Source organism: Marmota monax, unplaced genomic scaffold (assembly GCF_021218885.2).
Source record: "Marmota monax isolate L192 unplaced genomic scaffold, Marmota_monax_Labrador192_F-V1.1 WCK01_AAM20220418_F8-fsc00131, whole genome shotgun sequence".
Taxonomy (NCBI): domain Eukaryota; kingdom Metazoa; phylum Chordata; class Mammalia; order Rodentia; family Sciuridae; genus Marmota; species Marmota monax.
In genome coordinates this window covers 1-18,879 of record NW_026693141.1, presented here as the reverse complement: position 1 = coordinate 18,879, position 18,879 = coordinate 1, and the positions used below count along the sequence as shown (strand labels likewise).

The following is an 18,879-nucleotide window of genomic DNA, read 5'->3' as shown; positions in this document are numbered from 1 at the left end:
CAGAGGGCAGAAGTGTCCAACCAACAGCGCCACCTCCATATGCTGGAAGGCCCCCAACCCCCGCAGTTGATAGATGGGATCCTGAGACAGGACCTCAAATATTAACATGCCCTGTATTTAAGCAGGCAGGAGGGCAGCGAATTCACCATGCTTTAGATTTCAGAACAGTGAAGCAGCTAAAAGAGGCTGTAACAACTTATGGTCCTCAAGCACCCTTCACTGTAAGCATGGTGAATCCATTACCAACTTGAACATAATGCCAGCAGATTGGGCTAGTATGTGTAAAGCTGTGCTAAATGGAGGACAATACCTGTTATGGAAGGTTGCCAATGAGGAATTTTGCAAGGAGACGGCTAGGCGAAATGCAGCAGCTGGTTATCCTCAGAGAAATCTAGATATGTTGTTAGGAAAGGGACCTTATGAGGGTCAGCAGCAACAAGTTGCATATATTCCTGCCATATACTCACAAATTGCTGGAGATGCGGTTAGGGCATGGAAGACTTTATAAGGACATGGAGGTTTACAGGGTCAATTATCTAAGGTAATACAAGGAGCTAATGAACCTTGCGCTGAATTTGTAGATAGGCTTATTCAAACAGCTACCAGAGTTTTTGGGAATACAGAACAAGCAATGCCATTAATAAAACAACTGGCTTATGAGCAAGCGAATCGTTGGTGCAGAGAAGTCATTAGACCATGGAAACATGAAGATTTAAACACATATATTAAATTATGTAGAGACATTAATGAACAACGGAAGTCCTGGCAGCAGTAGCAGGAAAGGTTTTAGATGCCAGGCCAAAAATATGCTACAATTGTGAACAAACAGGACATTTTAAAAGGAATTGCCCCATAGGAGGAGGGTTTAACAAAACTAGGTATCAAAGGAGTAGAATACCAGGTATTTGCCTACGATGCCATAGAGGGAGACATTGGGCTAATGAATGCCGTTCTCAAACCACCATATAGGGTACTCCGTTATCAAAAACTGAACAAGGACCAGGTGTCTATCCACGATATCATGGAGAAAGGCATCGGGCTCCATTGCCAAAAAATGGACAGGGGGAACCAATGCTCCGGGGCCCATGACCACAAATATATGGGGCACTGGAGGAACCCAGGAACACCATCAGGGAAGTGCCCAGGACACATTGTCCATTAGATCCCTCACTAGACAAACCAGAGGAAGCGCAGGATTGGACATCTGTGCCTCCACCAGAACAGTACTAACTCCAGAGATGGGAGTTCAAATCATTCCCACAGGGGTAAAAGGACCTCTTCCGAAAGGAACAGGAGGCTTATTATTGGGACACAGTTCTTCTACTCTAAAAGGACTCATGATAAGTCCTGGGGTAATTGATCCTGATTATAAAGGTGAAATAAAAATTATAGCCAGTTCTCCAAAGGGTATATCAGTAATTTCACCAGGAGATAGAATAGCACAGTTACTAATAATACCCAGCCTACATGATAAATTTTCCAGTCATAGTGTAGAAAGAGGTTTCAGGGGATTAGACTCCACAGGTGTAGATTGGGCTATGCTGTCTTTAAATTTAGATTCTCGCCCCATGCTAAAACTAAATATTCAAGGACATGAATTTAATGGGCTACTGGATACAGGTACAGACCTTAGCATCATCTCTCGTCAAGATTGGCCAAAACATTGGCCATTAAACAAGCCACTCAAACGCTCCGAGGCCTAGGAGTGGTGACTAATCCCCATAGAAGTGCAATGGTATTAGATAGGAAGGCTCCTTAAGGATGTGAAGGAACTATACAGCCATATGTATTGGATCATCTTTCCGTAAATTTATGGGGATGAGATGTCCTAGATCAATTAGGACTAACATTAACAAATAACATCAATCCAAATGCACCCACTATTATGGCTAGATAAGGTTTTAGGAAAGGAAAAATATTAGGAGAACAAGAACAAGGTATAGCAGCACCAATACAAATAGATCAAGGAACAGACAGACATGTATTGGATTTTCAGGAGAGGTCACTGAGACAATAAAAATTACTTGGAAATCAGAAAGACCAGTATGGGTTCCTCAGTGGCCCCTGACTAAAGTTACAAACAGCCCATGACCTGGTCAAACAACAATTAGCGGAGGGACATATACAACCTTCCATATCTCCCCATAATGCTCCCATTTTTGTCATCAAAAAGAAATCTGGTAAATGGAGATTATTGCAAGATTTAAGAGCCATTAATAATGAGATGGTTATTATGGAACCTGCTCAATCAGGGATTCCCCAATTGCCTGCTTTGCCAAAAACCTGGTATGTTTTAGCTATAGATATTAAAGATTGTTTTTTTTTCAATTCCAATTCATCCTGAGGATAATCCATGTTTTGCATTTACTATCCCTGCACTGAATCATGAAGGTCCTGATCAGAGAAATGAATGGAAAGTACTCTCTCAAGGGATGGCTAACAGCCCAACTATGTGTCAAATTTATATTAACAACGTAATCCAGCCACTTAGAAATCAAAATCCTGAACTACAAATATTTCACTATATGGATGATGTATTATTAGCACACAAAGATAAAAACACATTGCTAGAATGTTATGCCACACTTACAAACTTATTAAAAAAATTATAATCTACAGATAGCAATAGATAAAGTACAATTAAATTTTCCAATTAATTACTTAGGAGTTCTAATATCCTCAACTATGGTCCGTCCACCAAAAATTCAAATACGAGTAGATCAACTCAAATCACTTAATGACTTTCAAAAGTTATTAGGAGACATAAATTGGATAAGGCCTTATCTAGGTATACAAATAGGACAGTTGGGATCTTTATTTGATATCCTAAAAGATCCATCAGATCCAAATTCACCCCGAATGTTAACGCCTGAAGCAAGAGAGGCATTAAAAATCATTGAAACATATATGGAAAATATGCATTTGGATATAATTGATATAAGTTTGCCTTTATTATTTATTATACTACCAACAAAAAATATTCTTACAGGAATATTTTGGCAAGAAGGTCCATTATTATGGATACATTTATCTTATTCTCCTAACACTATTCTTACTAGGTATCCTGAGGATGTAGGACAATTAATACTCAAAGGAATAAAAGCAGCAAAAAGAATGTTTGGAAATTCTCCCAATAAAATTATTACTCCATATACTATGAATCAAATTGATGAGTTAGCTAATGAGTTAAATACTTGGGCAATAATCATGTGCAAATCTAATGTTTCATTTGATAATCAGTTACCATCTAATCTTTTGTTGTCTTTTTGGTCTTTGCATCCTGTAGTTTTTCCAAAAATGACAAGAAAAACACCTATCATGAATGCTCCAAATGTATTCATTTGATGGGTCAAATAATGGTACAGCAGCAGTAGTTACCCCTGATCAAACTTTTACATTTTTAGTACCCAAACAATCAGCTCAAAAGGTAGAGCTTAATGCAGTATCACAAGCTTTTGTGATGTTTAAAGATTCTGTATTTAATTTATTTTCTGATAGTCAGTATATAGTTAATGTTATAGTATCCCTTGAAGATGCTGGTAGGATTTCCCCTTCCTCTACTGTTTTCTCTTTGTTTTCCACTATACAAAGTCTAATCTGGGACAGAAAAGATCCATTCTTTATAGGACATATCAGGGCATATACAGGATTGCCTGGAGCCCTTAGTTTGGGCAATGATTTAACAGATAAAACTACACATGACATACATATTTTCTCTACAATAGAAGAAGCTATAAATTTTCATAAAAGGTTCCATGTCAATACTAGTACTTTACAAAAACATTTTAAAATAACTAAGGAACAAGCTAGACAAATAATAAAACAATGTCAAAATTGTGTGACCTTTTTACCACAAGTTAATCTTGGAGTCAATCCTAGAGGACTGATACCTAACCATATTTGCCAGATGGACGTGACACACTTGCCAGAATTTGGAAAATTAAAATATTTGCATGTTACAGTTGATACTTCTTCCAGATTTTTGATGGGCTCCCTTCATGCCAGAGAAAAAATTAAAGATATTATAGCTCATTGCTTACAAAATTTTGCCACTGTGGGCGTTCCAAAACAGTTAAAAACAGATAATGCCCCTGGTTATACTTCTACCTCTTTTAAACAATTTTGCTCATCATTTGGCATTACTCATACAACAGAAATCCCATACAATCCACAGGGACAAGGCATAGTTGAAAGAGCTCATCAAACTATTAAAATGTACTTATTAAAGCAAAAAGACGGAATTGGAAAGGGGTATATATTCCCCAAAGATCAACTTAAAATAACTCTTTCTACTCTAAACTTTTAAAATTTGGATTCATCAGGGCTTAGTGCTGCAGAAAGGCATATGTGTCCAAAAAATGTACATAAGCCCAAGGTACTTTTGAAGGATATTTTAACAGGACAGTGGAAAGGTCCTGACCCAGTAATTGTCTGGAGTCGGAGGTCTGTTCGTGTGTTTCCACAGGGAGAACAGCAGCTGATTTGGATTCCAGAGAGATTAACTAAAGCGATTTCTACAGACCAAAAAGAAGATGATTTGGCTCAAATCCATAACAGCTGATATCCAGAACTCCAGTTTGGCTATCCTTACATCTGCAACAGAACCAGGATGCTGTTTTCAATATCTATTTTATTATTGCCCTTTCCCACATCATGATGTTCTATTTTGTTTTTTGAGCACATACAGACCTAGGTTAATGTTTTGCTGATCAGTTCTATTTTTTGACTATAGAATTTTTAAACATTGAAATGGAGATTTCACCTGTAAAAAGTTATAAGGCCTTTACTATTATGTTATGTGTTGTATGTATTATATTATGTGTGCACATTTGTGTTTTGGGTTGTATGTTTGTATGTACATATGTCCATATATCATATATGATGAGCGCTCATGATAAAAATGGATCCAAATTTTTTTTTATTTTATTCACGTGATTTAAATGGTTTAATTTAAATTGGGTAAACAGCTGTTGAGGATTGTTTTAATATGTGAACAAAAAAAAGAGGTTAACAGATCTGTTTGTTTACTTTCACCTTTCTTTTTCATAATATTTAATTATTCTGTTCAAGATAATGTAAATTGTTCAGAAAATTGTTTTCTTTTAGTGCCTTCTGGAATGTTACATAATTTTTTCTTTAGCCATCATTGCCAGAATTCCTATCTTCATCCCAGTGCCGGTGAAGACAAAGATAAAACCAATCTATGGCTTCTGCAATAGCTATCACTAAACTGCTTGCAGAACTTGCCTGGACTATGTATCACTTGTATGCATTGTGAACTCACTTGTATGCCTTGTGAACTATCTGTTGGTGCAGCGACTTATGGTAGTGTTGTGGTATTTTTGCTGATGGTGTCATCAGTGATACAATTTTTCCAAAAGGAGCCGTCAATTGGCATGGTGTATCCTCCTCCCTTCTGCTTGTGATGGTCGTTCTGCTAAAATTTGGGGGCCAACAGAGGTGAGGAAAAGAATCTCACCCCCCCCCAGCTGGTACAAAGACCTATCCACAGGTGTGGCTGTATGCTGGACCGGTAGTCAATGATGGGTAAGATCCAATTGCAAAGGTACCAACCTAAGACAGGAGGCTGATGCCTTGAGGTCAGCTCATCTGATGACGGGTGAGGACCATATGTAGTATTGGACAACCTAAGGCAGGCACGGTCTGTAAGCCACATGCTTGTTGTTTAAACAGAGAGGGGGAGATGTTGAGAGCCACAGCCGAAGGGGCCCCAGCAAACTTCCACCTGCCAGCAAACTTCCAGCTGCCAGCTGATGATTGGCTCACAGCGGCCCCAGCAAACTTCTAGCTGCCAGCTGATTGGCTCCACTGTTGTAATGCTCATTGGGCTGTTTCCCTGCCCTTTCAGACCACAGAGCTGCTCATTGGGGGACTTTTTTTGGCTCCGCCCATGTGACCCAGCGAATTGGCCTCAAGAGCAGGAGGAGTGGGGGGGTGGAGAGGCTTGTGGGAAGCTGGTGGTGGCAGTTGGGCTCTGAGGGAATTCATGAAGAGCTTGTGTGGTGCAGTGTGTGTGTTCTAAAAATAAAGTTCATTTCTGCTTGATAAGTGGCTCCTGAATTGTGCCCAGCCAGACTGTGGCAGAGGCTGCAGGCTCTGGTCTCTTTGGAGAAGAAAAAACTTGTTCACTTTGTCACCACACAAGGTGTAGCTCCCTGCCACCTAGTAGAGTGGATAATCCAGAGGCAGAGTGATGGAGAAAGAGCTTTATTAACAAGAACCAGGCACTGTTGGAAGATGGTCGGCTCTGACTTTCAATCTTATCCCTTGACCTAAGTGAGTTTGGGGTTGTTATTGTTGTTGTTTTTGCTACTGGGGATTGAACTCAGGGGAGCTACACCCCCAGCCTTTCTATCTTTTATTTTGAGACAGTGTCTTGCTAAGCTGCCCAGGTTGGTCCCAAACTTGCAATCATCCTGCCTTGGCCTCCTCAGTTGCTGGGATTACAGATGTGTGGCACTGCACTTGGCAGAAGAACCTTTTATGATATTTCCAGGAAGGTCAATGGGTCCCAGACAGGTGGGTGTCTCAGTTGTCCAGTATTTCAGGAAGTAGCTTCCTCTGCTATGTGGGTTACATACATCTTATCTTGTTCACCCAAGTCAGTGAGAGTTGTGGCCAGTGGATCTGAGGAAGACATAAATGATCAATGTTTCTGTGTTCATTAAAGTGAGTTATGATCCGGGTGTGGCGGTGCATGCTCATGACCTCAGCTATTTAGGAGGCTGAGGCAGGAGGATCACAGTTTTGAACCCAGTCTAGGCAATTTAGTGAGATCCTGTCTGAAAATTTAAAAAAAAATGTTAAGAGGGTTGGGATGTAACTTAGTTGTTGAGTGCTTCCTTAGCAAGTCTGCAGTCCTAGGTTCAAGTACCAAAAAATTAAAAAAATAAGTGACGTGTGCCTGATTTTTGTTGTGTTGGGGCGGTATTTCCAGCCAGCACACTTCTAGGTGTGATCTTCTCCCATAACTTGGGACTAGAGAGTGCTGGGTTTGGTGACTTCCTACCAAACTTTAGTGTGCATTGAATCTTCAAAGATAGCCCTTAGTGGCAGCTCATCCTTAAAAAAAAAAAAGCAGACAGGATCAAAGAGAGACTTATGAGAACTGGGTCTATATTAGTGAAGGGGAATAAAGTGCGCTTTCAGTGTCACCTTCCAGCAAACAGCCACCACTGTCCCTACCCTACCCAGGCCTCTTCCTCCCAATCTTTCAAAACACTGCAAAGCACAATGGTGGAGCAGAGTTCTGTGTGGACAGCATCCACACCTGTCCACACCAGAGCTGGGAGAATAGCAGAAGGACAGGTCAAGGTCAAATGCAATGACCGAGTGACCAGGACAGAGCCCATAGGTCACTATTATAACCTGAAGCTTCCTGACTGCCATGGTGTACAGGTGCCGCAGGTGTTGGAGAGGGTGGGCACCTCCAGCTCATGAAGGCAGATTGGTGCATATTGCAAAGGCAGAAGTCTGTCCAGGGCTCGGCCATGCAGGAGGACCCTTCTCCTCACATCCTGGTTTCTACAGCACCTGACAGGTGCTTTCTGGAGGAAGCCTGGGAATAGTGGGCAAGCTGGCTCATGCCCACTTCACCTTTGCCGCTGTGGTCCAGTCTGGGCCAGAAGGGGAGGACCCGGATATAGGAGGACGTGCAGAACTTGGTGCCAATGCCCCAGGGAAAGTCATAAACCTCCGAGGACTTCAGAGTAGTCTCCTTGGAATTCTCCTGGACTTGATTCCATACCAGGATGCCTCGCTCCTCCAGGCTTCCTAATGTAAGACAGGAGAAGTCAAGAGTGGGTCCTGATGGCAGGGGCAGACAGGGCAGAGGGAGGCTCTGGTGGCCACATGGTAGGACCTGTGGCCTCTTCTCGGCACCCTGGTGCACATGCCCCCACTGACCCCTCCTCCTCCATCTCGTCCCCTCTTCCTCTGCCTACATCTGCTCCTCTTCTCCTTCCTCCTCCTTCTCCTCCAAGCCCAGCTCAAGATTCAGAGCTCAGCTCTGCAGGCATCCTCAGAGCCTCACAAGGAGCCCAGCACAGCCGTGTGGAACCCCCTTTCCACAGCTCTAGCGAGCAGACTTGTCCTCACTTGAATGTGCGTGGAATATACAGATGCACTTCACACTTGGTGGACAGTCACCATGTGAAATAGAACACCATGAAGCAGATGCTACCACAGAGGTCTCCAGGAGAGGCTGAGGGAGGCGAGAGAGAGAGAGAGAGAGAGAGAGAGAGAGAGAGAGAGAGGAGAGCTGCTGGACAGCCGCTCCCAGATCCTTCAGAGACTGGGCCTCTTGCTTTCCACATCAGCTCCCTGGACCCCTGCACACTCTATTTGCTCCTCACAGCACGTATTACCCAGTACGAACTTGTCTGCTTTCTTGCCTCGTTCCCCATTAGCCTGTGGACTTCCAGAAGGGACATATCTTACTACTCTTCGTATTCTTGGTACATAGCACCTGCTTTATAGCAAGTGCTTCATGGAATTTCATTAATACTATGAGTGAATGAATGAATATGTGTGATCTCTCACCAATTAAATTATAGGCTTCATGAAAGCCAGGGCTGTGTCTTTTTCCTGCTGCTTCTGGTACATTTCCCATTTAGGGCTCTGCTGTGGGTTGAACTCTCTCTCCCTTAAAATTCATTCATTGAAACCCAAACACTAGTTTCTCAGAACATGACTATATTTGGAGAAAGGACCATTACAATGAGGTAGTTAAGTTACAAAGAGGCCTTTAGGGTGACTCCTAATCCAATGTGGATGGCATCTTTATAAGAAAGGATTAGGACACAGGATCAGATACCTGGAATGTGCACACACAGAGGAAAGGCCATCTGCAAGCTAAGGAGAGAGATCTCAAAAATAAACAAACTTATCAGCTCCCTGATCACAGATTTCTAGCCTCTAGAACTGTGAGAGAATAAATGGTTTAAGCCCCCAGGGCTGGGATGTTTTGTTATAGCAGCCCAAGCTGACTAATACAGACCCTTCCATACCCTCATCTCCAGAACTAGAGCCCACTGAAGGTGTGCCATGACCAGTGACCAGCCTGACACAGTAATCACAGCTAGAAGCTCTCCACATCATTCAGACTGTACCCATTTATCCACATTGCCAGTTCACAGGTGAGCCCTACCAGGGATGGTGTTATCCAGGAGAAAGCCCAGAAATCCTCCAACAAACATGTCTGTGGTCAGCAACACCTGGATGACCTGGTCCAGCTGGAGAATGCCTAAAATGAGACAAAAGTGATAGGTTCACAGGACCCTGGGTCCCTGCTGGCTCCACAACCAGAGTGGCGACTGTGTAGGAGACAGAGCGGAGTGACAAAATGGAGAGGTGAGGAGCAATCACCTGTCTGCAGCTTCTCGGGGTTCTTCTTCACCCAGTTGGGAATGGTGAGGCCACAGTAAATGGAGAAGCCAAAGACAAAGAGGTTCCTGGATGAGTTCATGTCCACGTACTACAGGAGGAAGGCCCAGAGAGAGGTGCTGAGATCACTCCTTCACGACCTTTCAGAAGGTTGGACATTTCTGGCTATTTCTCTCTTCCATTTGGGAGCAGTGTGGTTCCAGGCCAAGGATTCCCTTCTCCTCCCCAGCCCCTGTCCCATTCTGCCCCTCTCCATCCTCTGGGCTCCTGCTACTTTTCTGAGGCAACTCGCCCATCTCACCTGCAGACTGGAGATCCCCACGGCACTGATGATCCCGAACATGACAAGGAACATGCCCCCGATCACTGGTGTTGGAATGGTGGCAAACACAGCCCCGATCTTCCCAAAAACACCCATCAGGAGCAGCACGAAGCCCGCTGTGACAATCACCATCCTGCTCCCCACCTGTGGCAATCAGGGAGAGGGGGATGGAGAACCAGGCAGGCCAGACGTCCCAGAGGCCTTGTTACAGGTCATCTTGAGCATTGCTGAGATGGACTTTCAGGAACTGGGCCCCAGAACATACTTCATACCCTCTGCTCCCAAACGGGGTTGGGGAGAGAGAAAATGAAGGCATGATTTTGGGGCCCAGCCTCTGTTCTCACCTCTCCACTCTGTCCCTCTCATAGGTGTCTTCAAGTGCTGGCCCAAATGCTCATCCCCTAGGAAGCCCGAACATGAGGGGATTAGTTTCTCTGGAGTGGCAGTGGTCCTGTGCTTAAGAATGGGGGTTTGAGAGCCAATCTCAGACCTGCTTCTCACCGACAGTTACCTGGTTTGCATAGAGATCCCCGAGTGGCAAGGAGTCTTGGAATGTTAAAGAAATGTGTTTGGCTACCTCCTTACAAGTGCTATTAGATCTTGAAATAAAACAGTTTCTACAGAGGCTTAAAAAATAGCTCACCCTGCAGTGAAGATCATGGACCTTGGTCAACATCCACCCATCACATAGCTGGTCTCAATGCTGGGGCACACAACTGTCACCCTGCTGTCACTACCAATGGTTGTGCTAATCAGGGCTCACAACTGGGGTTTGGGAGACAACTTGTATCAGTGAGGCAGAAATGACTTCTGAAAACAATCTGTATGATACTGCAGTGGTATATATGTGTCATTATACACTTGTCTAAATCTGCAAGATGTACAACACCCAACACTGGAAGTGAACCCTAATGTAAACTGTGGATTGTGGGTAGTGATGATGATGTCAGTTCATCAACCACAACAGATGTACCGCCAGAGTGGCGGAAGGCCTTTATGCCCGTGTGGCAGAAATGGGTCTCATTATCTCTCACTCATTTTAGCTGTGAACCCAGAACTGGTTGGAAACAAGTCTTCAAATAATGACCCTCCAATTTGGGGGCTCCATTTCATTCTTGGAAGTTAGGGCTATATTACAAATATTCTCATCCTCATAAGTCCAGTGTTGATAAATATATTTAGATAGTTCTTAAATCTGTCTCTCATTCCCGTGTACCTACCCCAAGACCCTAATAGATACTATAATATAGTTTCAGTCTTGCAAGATGAAAAAGTTCTAGAGATATATCATATAACAATTGGAATATGATAAACACTACTGAATTGTATACCTAATAACAGTTACCAGAGTAAATTGTATGTTTAGTGCTTTTTACCACAATTAAAACCTTTTGAAAAGATACTCCAGCCTCAACTAAAGTCCATCAATGCCATGATAAAGTAGCAGATTGTACACTTGCCTGTTTTACTCTTTCCAGGCAAAAAGCTTATTTATTTAACTGTCTTCATTAGAAATTCTTACCACATCAAAGAACGTTTTGTTTTATTTACAGCCTTGACAATTAGCTGTGAGAACAGAGGCATGACTACAAGCACCATGGATAGATGTGTTGGGGTCAACCCATGTCCTTTGCACTTGCCACTAGTCTCCTAAGGATGGAATTCTTCCCCAATCTTATTACTGCACACACTTTGCATACAGCCCTGGGCCGTTTTAGTCACACGAATGACATATGGGCTGGCAGCAGGACATCCTACAGAACTGACAGGAGAATTCTGGCCTTTAATCTTATTTCCCCCAAGACTTGGAGAGAATCAAGAAGTTGTGGGAACTCATTGCTGGAGAGGCACAACACGGGGCAGTACCTCAAAGGGCCGCAAGGGGGCGAGCGAGTCCATAAAAGCGAGTGGTCTTAGCACCTTCACCTCTTTCCCAGTTTATGGGTCTTATGTTTGAAGTGTAGCCTTGTTTTCATCTATGTACCTTTATTTCCTACTTTCACCCTTTCCTCTAATGACCTTAGCTTGGAAATGATGTCCAGAAAAATGGCCTTTTTTTCTTTATTGAGATATTTTTTGTTGGCATGAGATTTATTCCACTTAGTGGGAAAGGAAATATTTCTGCATGGGTTAGTGGTCCTCCTGTACAAAATGTTCCCCTCACTTGCATGAATGGCTTTGAACTCTTACAGAGTGGGTGTCATGGAACATAGGACTTGCTGTAGGGTTGGGTGCTGGCTCAACCATTTGCTCACAGATTTTAGCTGCAGCTGTGCCAGAGGTCATACAGGGCACAGAGGAAGATACATCTGATGCTATAAAGACTCAGTGCCTTCAGGATGCACACAGAGCCACTGAGGGAGCCATAAGACAGGGCAAGTCAGGGTGTGGGGGAGGAGGTGCTGTATTTCTCCTTGGCTCACAGGACTTGCTCTGGGACCACTGCCAGAATTCACAGAAACATACAGAAAACAACAAAGCAACACTATGGTTTTCTAAGTCACTTTATTTTTTTGGTAGCAGGGATTGAACTCAGGAATGCTCACCCACTGAGCCACATTCCAGCTCTCTTTTATGTTTTTATTTTAAGACAAGTCTCACTAAGTTGCTTAGAGCCTTGTTGTTGCTAAGGCTGGCTTTGAACTTGATATCCTCCTGCCTCAGCCTTCCAAACCACTGGGATTACAGGCTGTGCCACTGCACCTGGTTCTAAGTCACTTTAGAAAACACCATTCTCAAGAGTTCTTGCTGATCTGATTGAACTATAGTGTAGAAAATGGGGAGCCATGAGAAGTAGATGGGCAAGATCCTGAGAAGACAGGATGGAAGGCACTACTTTAGCATCCAGGTGGGAGATGATCAGGCTGTGGCACTGGGGATGATGAAAGGAGACAGGAAGGGGGCCATGGGGAGAAATCAGAAGCAACAGGTGAGCAAGAAGCTAAGGAGGACATGCCAGTGAGGTGAAATAAGACAAGGACAGCAGGAAAAGTCAGATAGGGCATGCGTTGGGCTTCCCAGAAGTCACTGTGTGTGAAGTGCCTTGGGGACATCAGGAGGGGCTGCCATGCACAGTGGATCACTCAGGTCTGTAGGTAAGGAAGCCCCACCTAAACTTCAGAAAGAAAGGACTCTCTCCAGTACCCACCAGTGACAAAATAGACTTTTTGCCTGTGGATGGCCACAGTCTAACAAAGTCAAGGACAGAAAGTGGAATCATGGGCCCTGCAGAGGCACCTGTCATAACCCTCAAACCTGCGAATACATTGCCTCTAATGGCAAAAGCGACTCTGCTGATGTGGTGACGTTAAGGACCTGGGAATGGGAGAGTAGCCAGGTGGGCCCAGTCTAAGTCCACTGGTTCTGGAAAGCAGAGAACCTTTCCATCTGTGGCAGGGGAATACGGAGAAAGTGGCCACAGCCCAATCACTGCAGATGCTGGATGACAGAAAAGGACAGGACATGGGTCCCCCCAGAGCCTCCAGAGAATGGCCCGGCTGATGCCTCCCTTTGAGCCCACGAGGCCAGTGTCCAAAATCTGGCTTACAGATCAATTAAGATAGTAAGTTTGGATGTTCATCATCTCTAGCAATTAGAGAAATGCAAATTAAACCACACTGAGATTTCATCTCACTCCAGTCAGACTGGCAATTATCAAGAATATGAGCAACAATACGTGTTGGCATGGATGTGGAGCAAAGAAGTATACTCATACATTGCTGATGGGACTGCAACTTGGTGCAACACTCGGAAAAGCAGTGTGGAGATTCCTCCAAAAACTTGTACTTGAACCACCATTTGACCCAGTTACCCCACTCCTTGGTGTATGCCCAGATGATGTAAAATCTGCATACTGTAGTGATGTGGCCACATCAATGTTCATGGCAGCCCAATTCACAATGGATAAGCTATGGAACCAACCTAGGTGCCCCCCAATAGATGAATGGATAAAGAAAATGTGATCCACTTACACAATGGAATATACTCAGCCTTAAAGAAGAATGAAATGATGGCATTTGCTGGTAAATGGATGGAACTGGAGAGTATCATGCTAAGTGAAATCAGCCAATCTCCAAAATGGCTAATGTTCTCTCTATATACAGATGCTGACTCCCAATAGGCAGGGGTGGAGGGTAGTGGAGGTTCATTGGACTGGACAGGGGGAATGGGGTGGGGGAAGGGGGATGGGAATGGGAAAGACAGTAGAATGAATCTTATATAACTTTCCTATGTTCATATATGAATACACGACCAGTGAAACTCCACATCATGTACATCCACAAGAAGGGGAAGTTATACTCCATGTATGTATGACATATCAAAATACATTCTACTGTCATGTATAGCTAAAAAGAACAAAATAAGAAGATAATAAGTTTGGGTTGTTTGAAGCCATCACTTTATGCTAATTTGCTACAGAAGCAACAGGAAAGTAGCAGGTACGATGGCAGATTCAGGTACCCAGCCTGTCCCCAGGAGCCACCATCAGTAGACTTACCTTGGTGATACCCAGTGCCCCAACATTCTCGCTGAAGGAGGTGGTGCCATTTCCTGTCCCCCAGGCTCCTGCCAATAAGCAGCCAAGGCCCTCGATGCCAATGCCACGGTTGATGGCGTGCTTCGGAGGGGGTGGGGCTCCCACCAGCCGGGCACAGGCATAATAATCACCCACAGACTCCACCATGGAGGAGACCACCCCAGCAATGATCCCAAAGACTCCAGCCAGGCTGATGGTGGGGCGGCCCCATTGTCCTGAAAATGCAGTGCAGGGGGAGTGTCCAGTCAGAGGAGGCTGAGGAAACCCAAGTCATTTCCTGGCTGGAGGGATTTCTGGGACAATGTAAAGAGTTGGCAGCTCTTACAACTACTTTGGCTTTGCCTGGGATTCCTGCCCTGCCATTCCTCCTGAGTCTTATCAGATGCCCGGAACTTGAAGTCACTGTGCACAGAAAGAAGCAGAAATGGCCTTTTCCTAGGGAGGCCTGAAGGTTTGGAAACCGAGATTCTTAAGCGAGGCCCTAGTCCATATCCCCGAGGACAGGTTGGCCCTTGCTGGACACCCTGGATACTTTGACACCATGAGGCAAAACCATAGGGAAAAGGGGAGCAGAGGTAGCCTAAGGGATTCCCTGGTCTCCCCAGAAACGCTCTGATTCAGTCCTGAGCCTCCTGGCGTGAGATCCACTGAATCCATGAGGAAACACAAAGTCCAGGTGGAGGCTAGGCCTCTCTCTTTCCCACCTCTACCCACCCCCAGGCTTAAGGTTCTGGGCAATGTGGCGGACAAGGGATGTAGCCCAGCTTTGAGGGAAGTCTGGGAGTGCCAGCCTTTGTCCACCACCCAAGGAATTCTTATAACAACCTGGAGTCTCTTCTTCTTTAGGAGTCAAATATGGACTCCCTGGGGCCTATCTCTCCTTATCAATCCCTCCCCCAGCCCTGTTCTACTCTCCATCCCATGACCTGAGCCACACAGATCCAGTGGCCCAAGCTAGAAGGGCACCTATCTTCTCCTTACCTGGGTAAGGGATGCGGAACCAAGGGGCCTGGCGCAGGACATTGCTTTTGGTGTCAGTGCGGGCCAGGTACCCATAGTCAATGGGGGATGAGGGGAGAGTGTTGGTGACCGTGAGCACGAAGCAGATGAACCAGGAAATGCAGAGAGCCAGCAGCACCTGCCAAAGGGAGTCTCCCTTCAGCTCTGCCAGCTCCTGCCCCCTTTCCTCCCTCAGGGGGGGTCCAGGAACATGCTCAGATGAGCAAGTGCTGGGTGACCACCCTGCTAGTGACAACAGGAACCTGCTGTGACCATGGGCAACTTAGCACATTAAAGAAACAGGCTGGAAATAGAAGCACAAAACAAACTATGGGAGGAGACTATGGGGCAGGAAAATCCAGCACACTGGGCACAGCATGGAGCAGAAGGATTCCCACCTGCTCTCTCTCCACTGATTGCTAATCATGTGACCCGGGAGCAAACCCTCTGAGACTTAGTTTTCTCATCTCTACCATGGAATTAAAATCACTGTTTGTAGAGCCTGAAACAGGGCCTGAAAGTGAGGTCCACAGGTATATCAATTTTATATTTGGTGGTGGGACCCCAGAACTCCATATTCTTAGTGAATTTTCCAAGTGATTCACATGCACACCGAATTTTGGAATCATTGGACTGCAGGGTTTTTGAAAGGTCAATAAGATCATTATATGGAAGTTTCTTTGTACTTTGAGAAACACAGTTCTCAGTTAAACCTGAAGACACAGCTATGGTGACAATTACACACTGGACAGCTTGGTGTGAAATCAACAAAGAAGGCTCTGGGAAGGGAGGCGCCATCTTGCTCACCAGCAGTTGGATTGCCCGTGAGACATTGTGAAATACCCTGATCTAAGCAATTTGGCTCAGACCCTTAGTTTTACCTCATTAGAGGTGAACCTGGCTGTCTCTCCCAGTACCTTGTATGAGGACAAGAAGACACAACAGTGCCCAGAACAGCGACTAGGGCTCCTGGGAGAGAAGCCTGTGAGGAAGGACCTAGAATGCAATGCCACCAACAGCCGGGAAGTACACCCCACAGACCTGGGACTCTTTCTTCCTCCTAGGAAGAGGCCACCACAGATGGAGGAGCTTTGATTTGGGGGCCACCTGGGCACAGGGAAGTTGCCGACAATCTCCAGGTACATCAATTTCGAATAGAAGAGGGTGGGTAAGAGGTGCTTCTTACAGGGAAGAACTGAAAGAGGTAGAACTTGGAGGTGTGACACTTCTTCTCTCCACCATACACAGGCACAGGCACTGGGATGTTTTTCAGGAATTGAGAAAACAGCATGATGAGGAAGATGGTCCTGAAACAAACAAGCATACCCAAGCTGGAAAGTGGACTTGTCCTGAGCAGGGGCTCAGGAGGCTTTGGAGGTGGTCTGAGAAGCTGAGCCACCAGGTGTCTCTGGGATCAATGTCCTCACCAGGAGGGGCTCCAGCTGGTGGCCCTCTGCACCATATGTAGATACCTGCTATCTCTGAAAAGAGGTCCCTGTTGGAACTGCTTGTGGCTGAAGAGGACTTGTGAGATAGGATGCCATTGTTTCTGGTGTATCTGAGAGGAACAGGCTGTTGGCAGCACACAGAGTCACTGAGGCCCATAGGGACTGTCACATCTCTCAGGCAGGTCTGGTGCAGTTCTGATGATTCCCACACCTCACCTCAGACCACAAGAGGCAGAGTGAATGACAGTGTTGAGAAACTGATGTGACTCCATTTTTTAGAAACCAGCCTCTACCTTAGAGCAAAGCCTGTCCAAGGAAGGGGGTGTGACCCTTGTCCTTGGAAAAACCCACAGAGCACTTCTAGACAGATAGCCACCCTGCTGAGTTGTTTGTCTGTCAATAACAGGAGAGATCTGTGGCGCCAGGTGTCCCTGACTCAGGCTAAGTGAGGACCCATAGCAACTCCCTAGCAACCAACAATCAGCATGAGACATAGAAAATACCCAGGATGCCAGATGACCCCCAGTAGTTTATGGTGGTTGATAACATGTTGGGAAACCATGTAGTTCAGCATGTACTCCCCTCGTGGCTTAAACCAATCAGTTCAAACAAGTCCCCCTCTTGTACTAGCCAATCACCCCTACCCAACTTGTTCCCGTCAGTGAATGTGCTAATCATGTTTTAGAGTTGTTTTATGATTTTCCCGCGGTGTGTGATGATTTGTATGTGAAGTCCCTGCCTCCCCCCAAAGAGTGTATAAAACTGCTGCAAACCCTGGGCTCGGGGCCTCTCAGCGTCACCAGTTGCTGTGTGCGCAGAGGACCGAGCTAGCTCGCAATGAACACCTCTTTGCTGCTTACATCGATCTTGGTCTCTGGTGGTCTTTTGGGGGTCCCGAACTTGAGCATATCAGTGTCACTCCCAGGTCCCTCCAAAATTGTTTAAATGCCTGAGGCCTCATTTCCTGTTTCCTGATCCTCCCAGCTGACCACCTCTCCTTCACATTCGCACAGCCCCAAGGCCTCCTGGCTGCTTCCTGGTATCATGGGCCTTTATCCCTCTTAGACTACAATGGTGCTGAAGAGTTGGGGCCATTCTTTGCACCCTTTCCCAGCTCAATGAAAACTGGCATCCTGGACTCATGTTATTCTTACTAGCTGTACTTCCACCAAAGAAAGCGTGGCTGGGCCTCCTCCCCAGAAAGTACTTACATGAAGGAAATCCCCCAGTGGATTCCAGCGTCATTGCCAACAGGATCAAAGAGAGGCAGGGCCACCAGGGAAATGGTCGGAGCAATGGTCAAGGGGCCAATGAAGCGCATGAGAAAGCCGATGAGGCCTGAGAATCCCACCAGTATCTGGATGCAGGAAGCAACCATGATGGCACCCTGCAACTGAAGAGAGAGAGTTGGCTTCTGCTCAGCCCAGGCCCCCCAAACAGGCCAAGCTGCTCAGCCTGCCGCTCAGTCTGGTCACCCCTGTGGGTGCATTCAAAGGCAGAGAGGGCAAAGGCAAAGCTGGAACCCAAAGGAACTGAGAGGAGAGACCTGATCTCACTCCTCTCCACTCTCTATTCCAATGGTCTGTTGCACATTTTCACTTAACATGAAAGATTTCAGGAAACAGGCCTCAGGGTTCTTATCAGTCCCAGTCATGGTGATGAAATGACTTGTGACAGTTCAGTGTGTATTGAACATCTTGCTGCTATACTCTTCTGTTCTTCTGCTGACTATTGCTGGGGTCGGAAAACTTTTTCTGTAAAGGACCAGTGAGTGAATATTTTAGGCTTGGTGGCCATACAGGCTCTGTTGCAACTTTTCCAGACAAGATGTGAACAAGTGAGTGTAGCTGTTTCCAATGGGACTTCATTTATAGACACTGAAATTTGAATATCATGCAATTTTGACATGTATAGTCACTATAGGGCATATTATCCTTCTTTGAGGCTTTTAAAAATTACCATGAAAATGTAAAACCATTCTTAGCTCATGGGCTATTCCAAAACAGGCAATGGGCCAGATTTGGCCTTAGTTCGGCCACCCTCAATCTATTGGATTTGAATGAGCTTATTTTACCTCCTCTCTTTACCAGTTTGGATGTCATACATTCCTTTTTAATCTTTTAGAAATTATTATTAACTCTTTAGTGTTAATATTCACATAACAAAGT

The 18,879-nt window shown here is 45.2% G+C and overlaps 1 protein-coding gene across 2 annotated transcripts; it reads right to left on the bottom strand.

The window, feature by feature from the left end:
- Positions 1 to 707: 707 nt before the first annotated feature.
- Positions 708 to 18,775, bottom strand: LOC124099841 (solute carrier family 23 member 1). 2 transcript variants are annotated; one of them, XM_046455078.2, is made up of 9 exons: positions 17,923 to 18,775; positions 16,450 to 16,570; positions 15,246 to 15,402; positions 14,226 to 14,479; positions 9,707 to 9,871; positions 9,388 to 9,496; positions 9,170 to 9,265; positions 7,618 to 7,794; positions 708 to 6,648 (listed from the first exon to the last, which is right to left on the bottom strand). In XM_046455078.2, exons 1-9 carry the CDS (start codon positions 18,087 to 18,089, stop codon positions 6,566 to 6,568), a joined length of 1,329 nt encoding a protein of 442 aa, XP_046311034.1. In that variant the 5' UTR covers positions 18,090 to 18,775; the 3' UTR covers positions 708 to 6,565. The 2 variants fall into 2 exon arrangements, with proteins under 2 accessions (XP_046311034.1, XP_046311033.1); XM_046455077.2 differs by lacking the exon at positions 708 to 6,648 and having other exon boundaries at positions 7,121 to 7,794; positions 17,923 to 18,774.
- Positions 18,776 to 18,879: the final 104 nt, after the last annotated feature.

Coding starts and splice junctions, on each gene's coding strand:
- LOC124099841 (XM_046455077.2), bottom strand. CDS start 18,089: ATGGTTGCTTCCTGCATCCAGATACTGGTGGGATTCTCAGGCCTCATC. Junction 15,403..16,449: donor ACCTCTTTCAGTTCTTCCCT/GTAAGAAGCACC, acceptor TCCCTTTGGCAG/GTGCTGCTGGCTCTCTGCAT. Junction 14,480..15,245: donor GTTCCGCATCCCTTACCCAG/GTAAGGAGAAGA, acceptor CTGCATTTTCAG/GACAATGGGGCCGCCCCACC.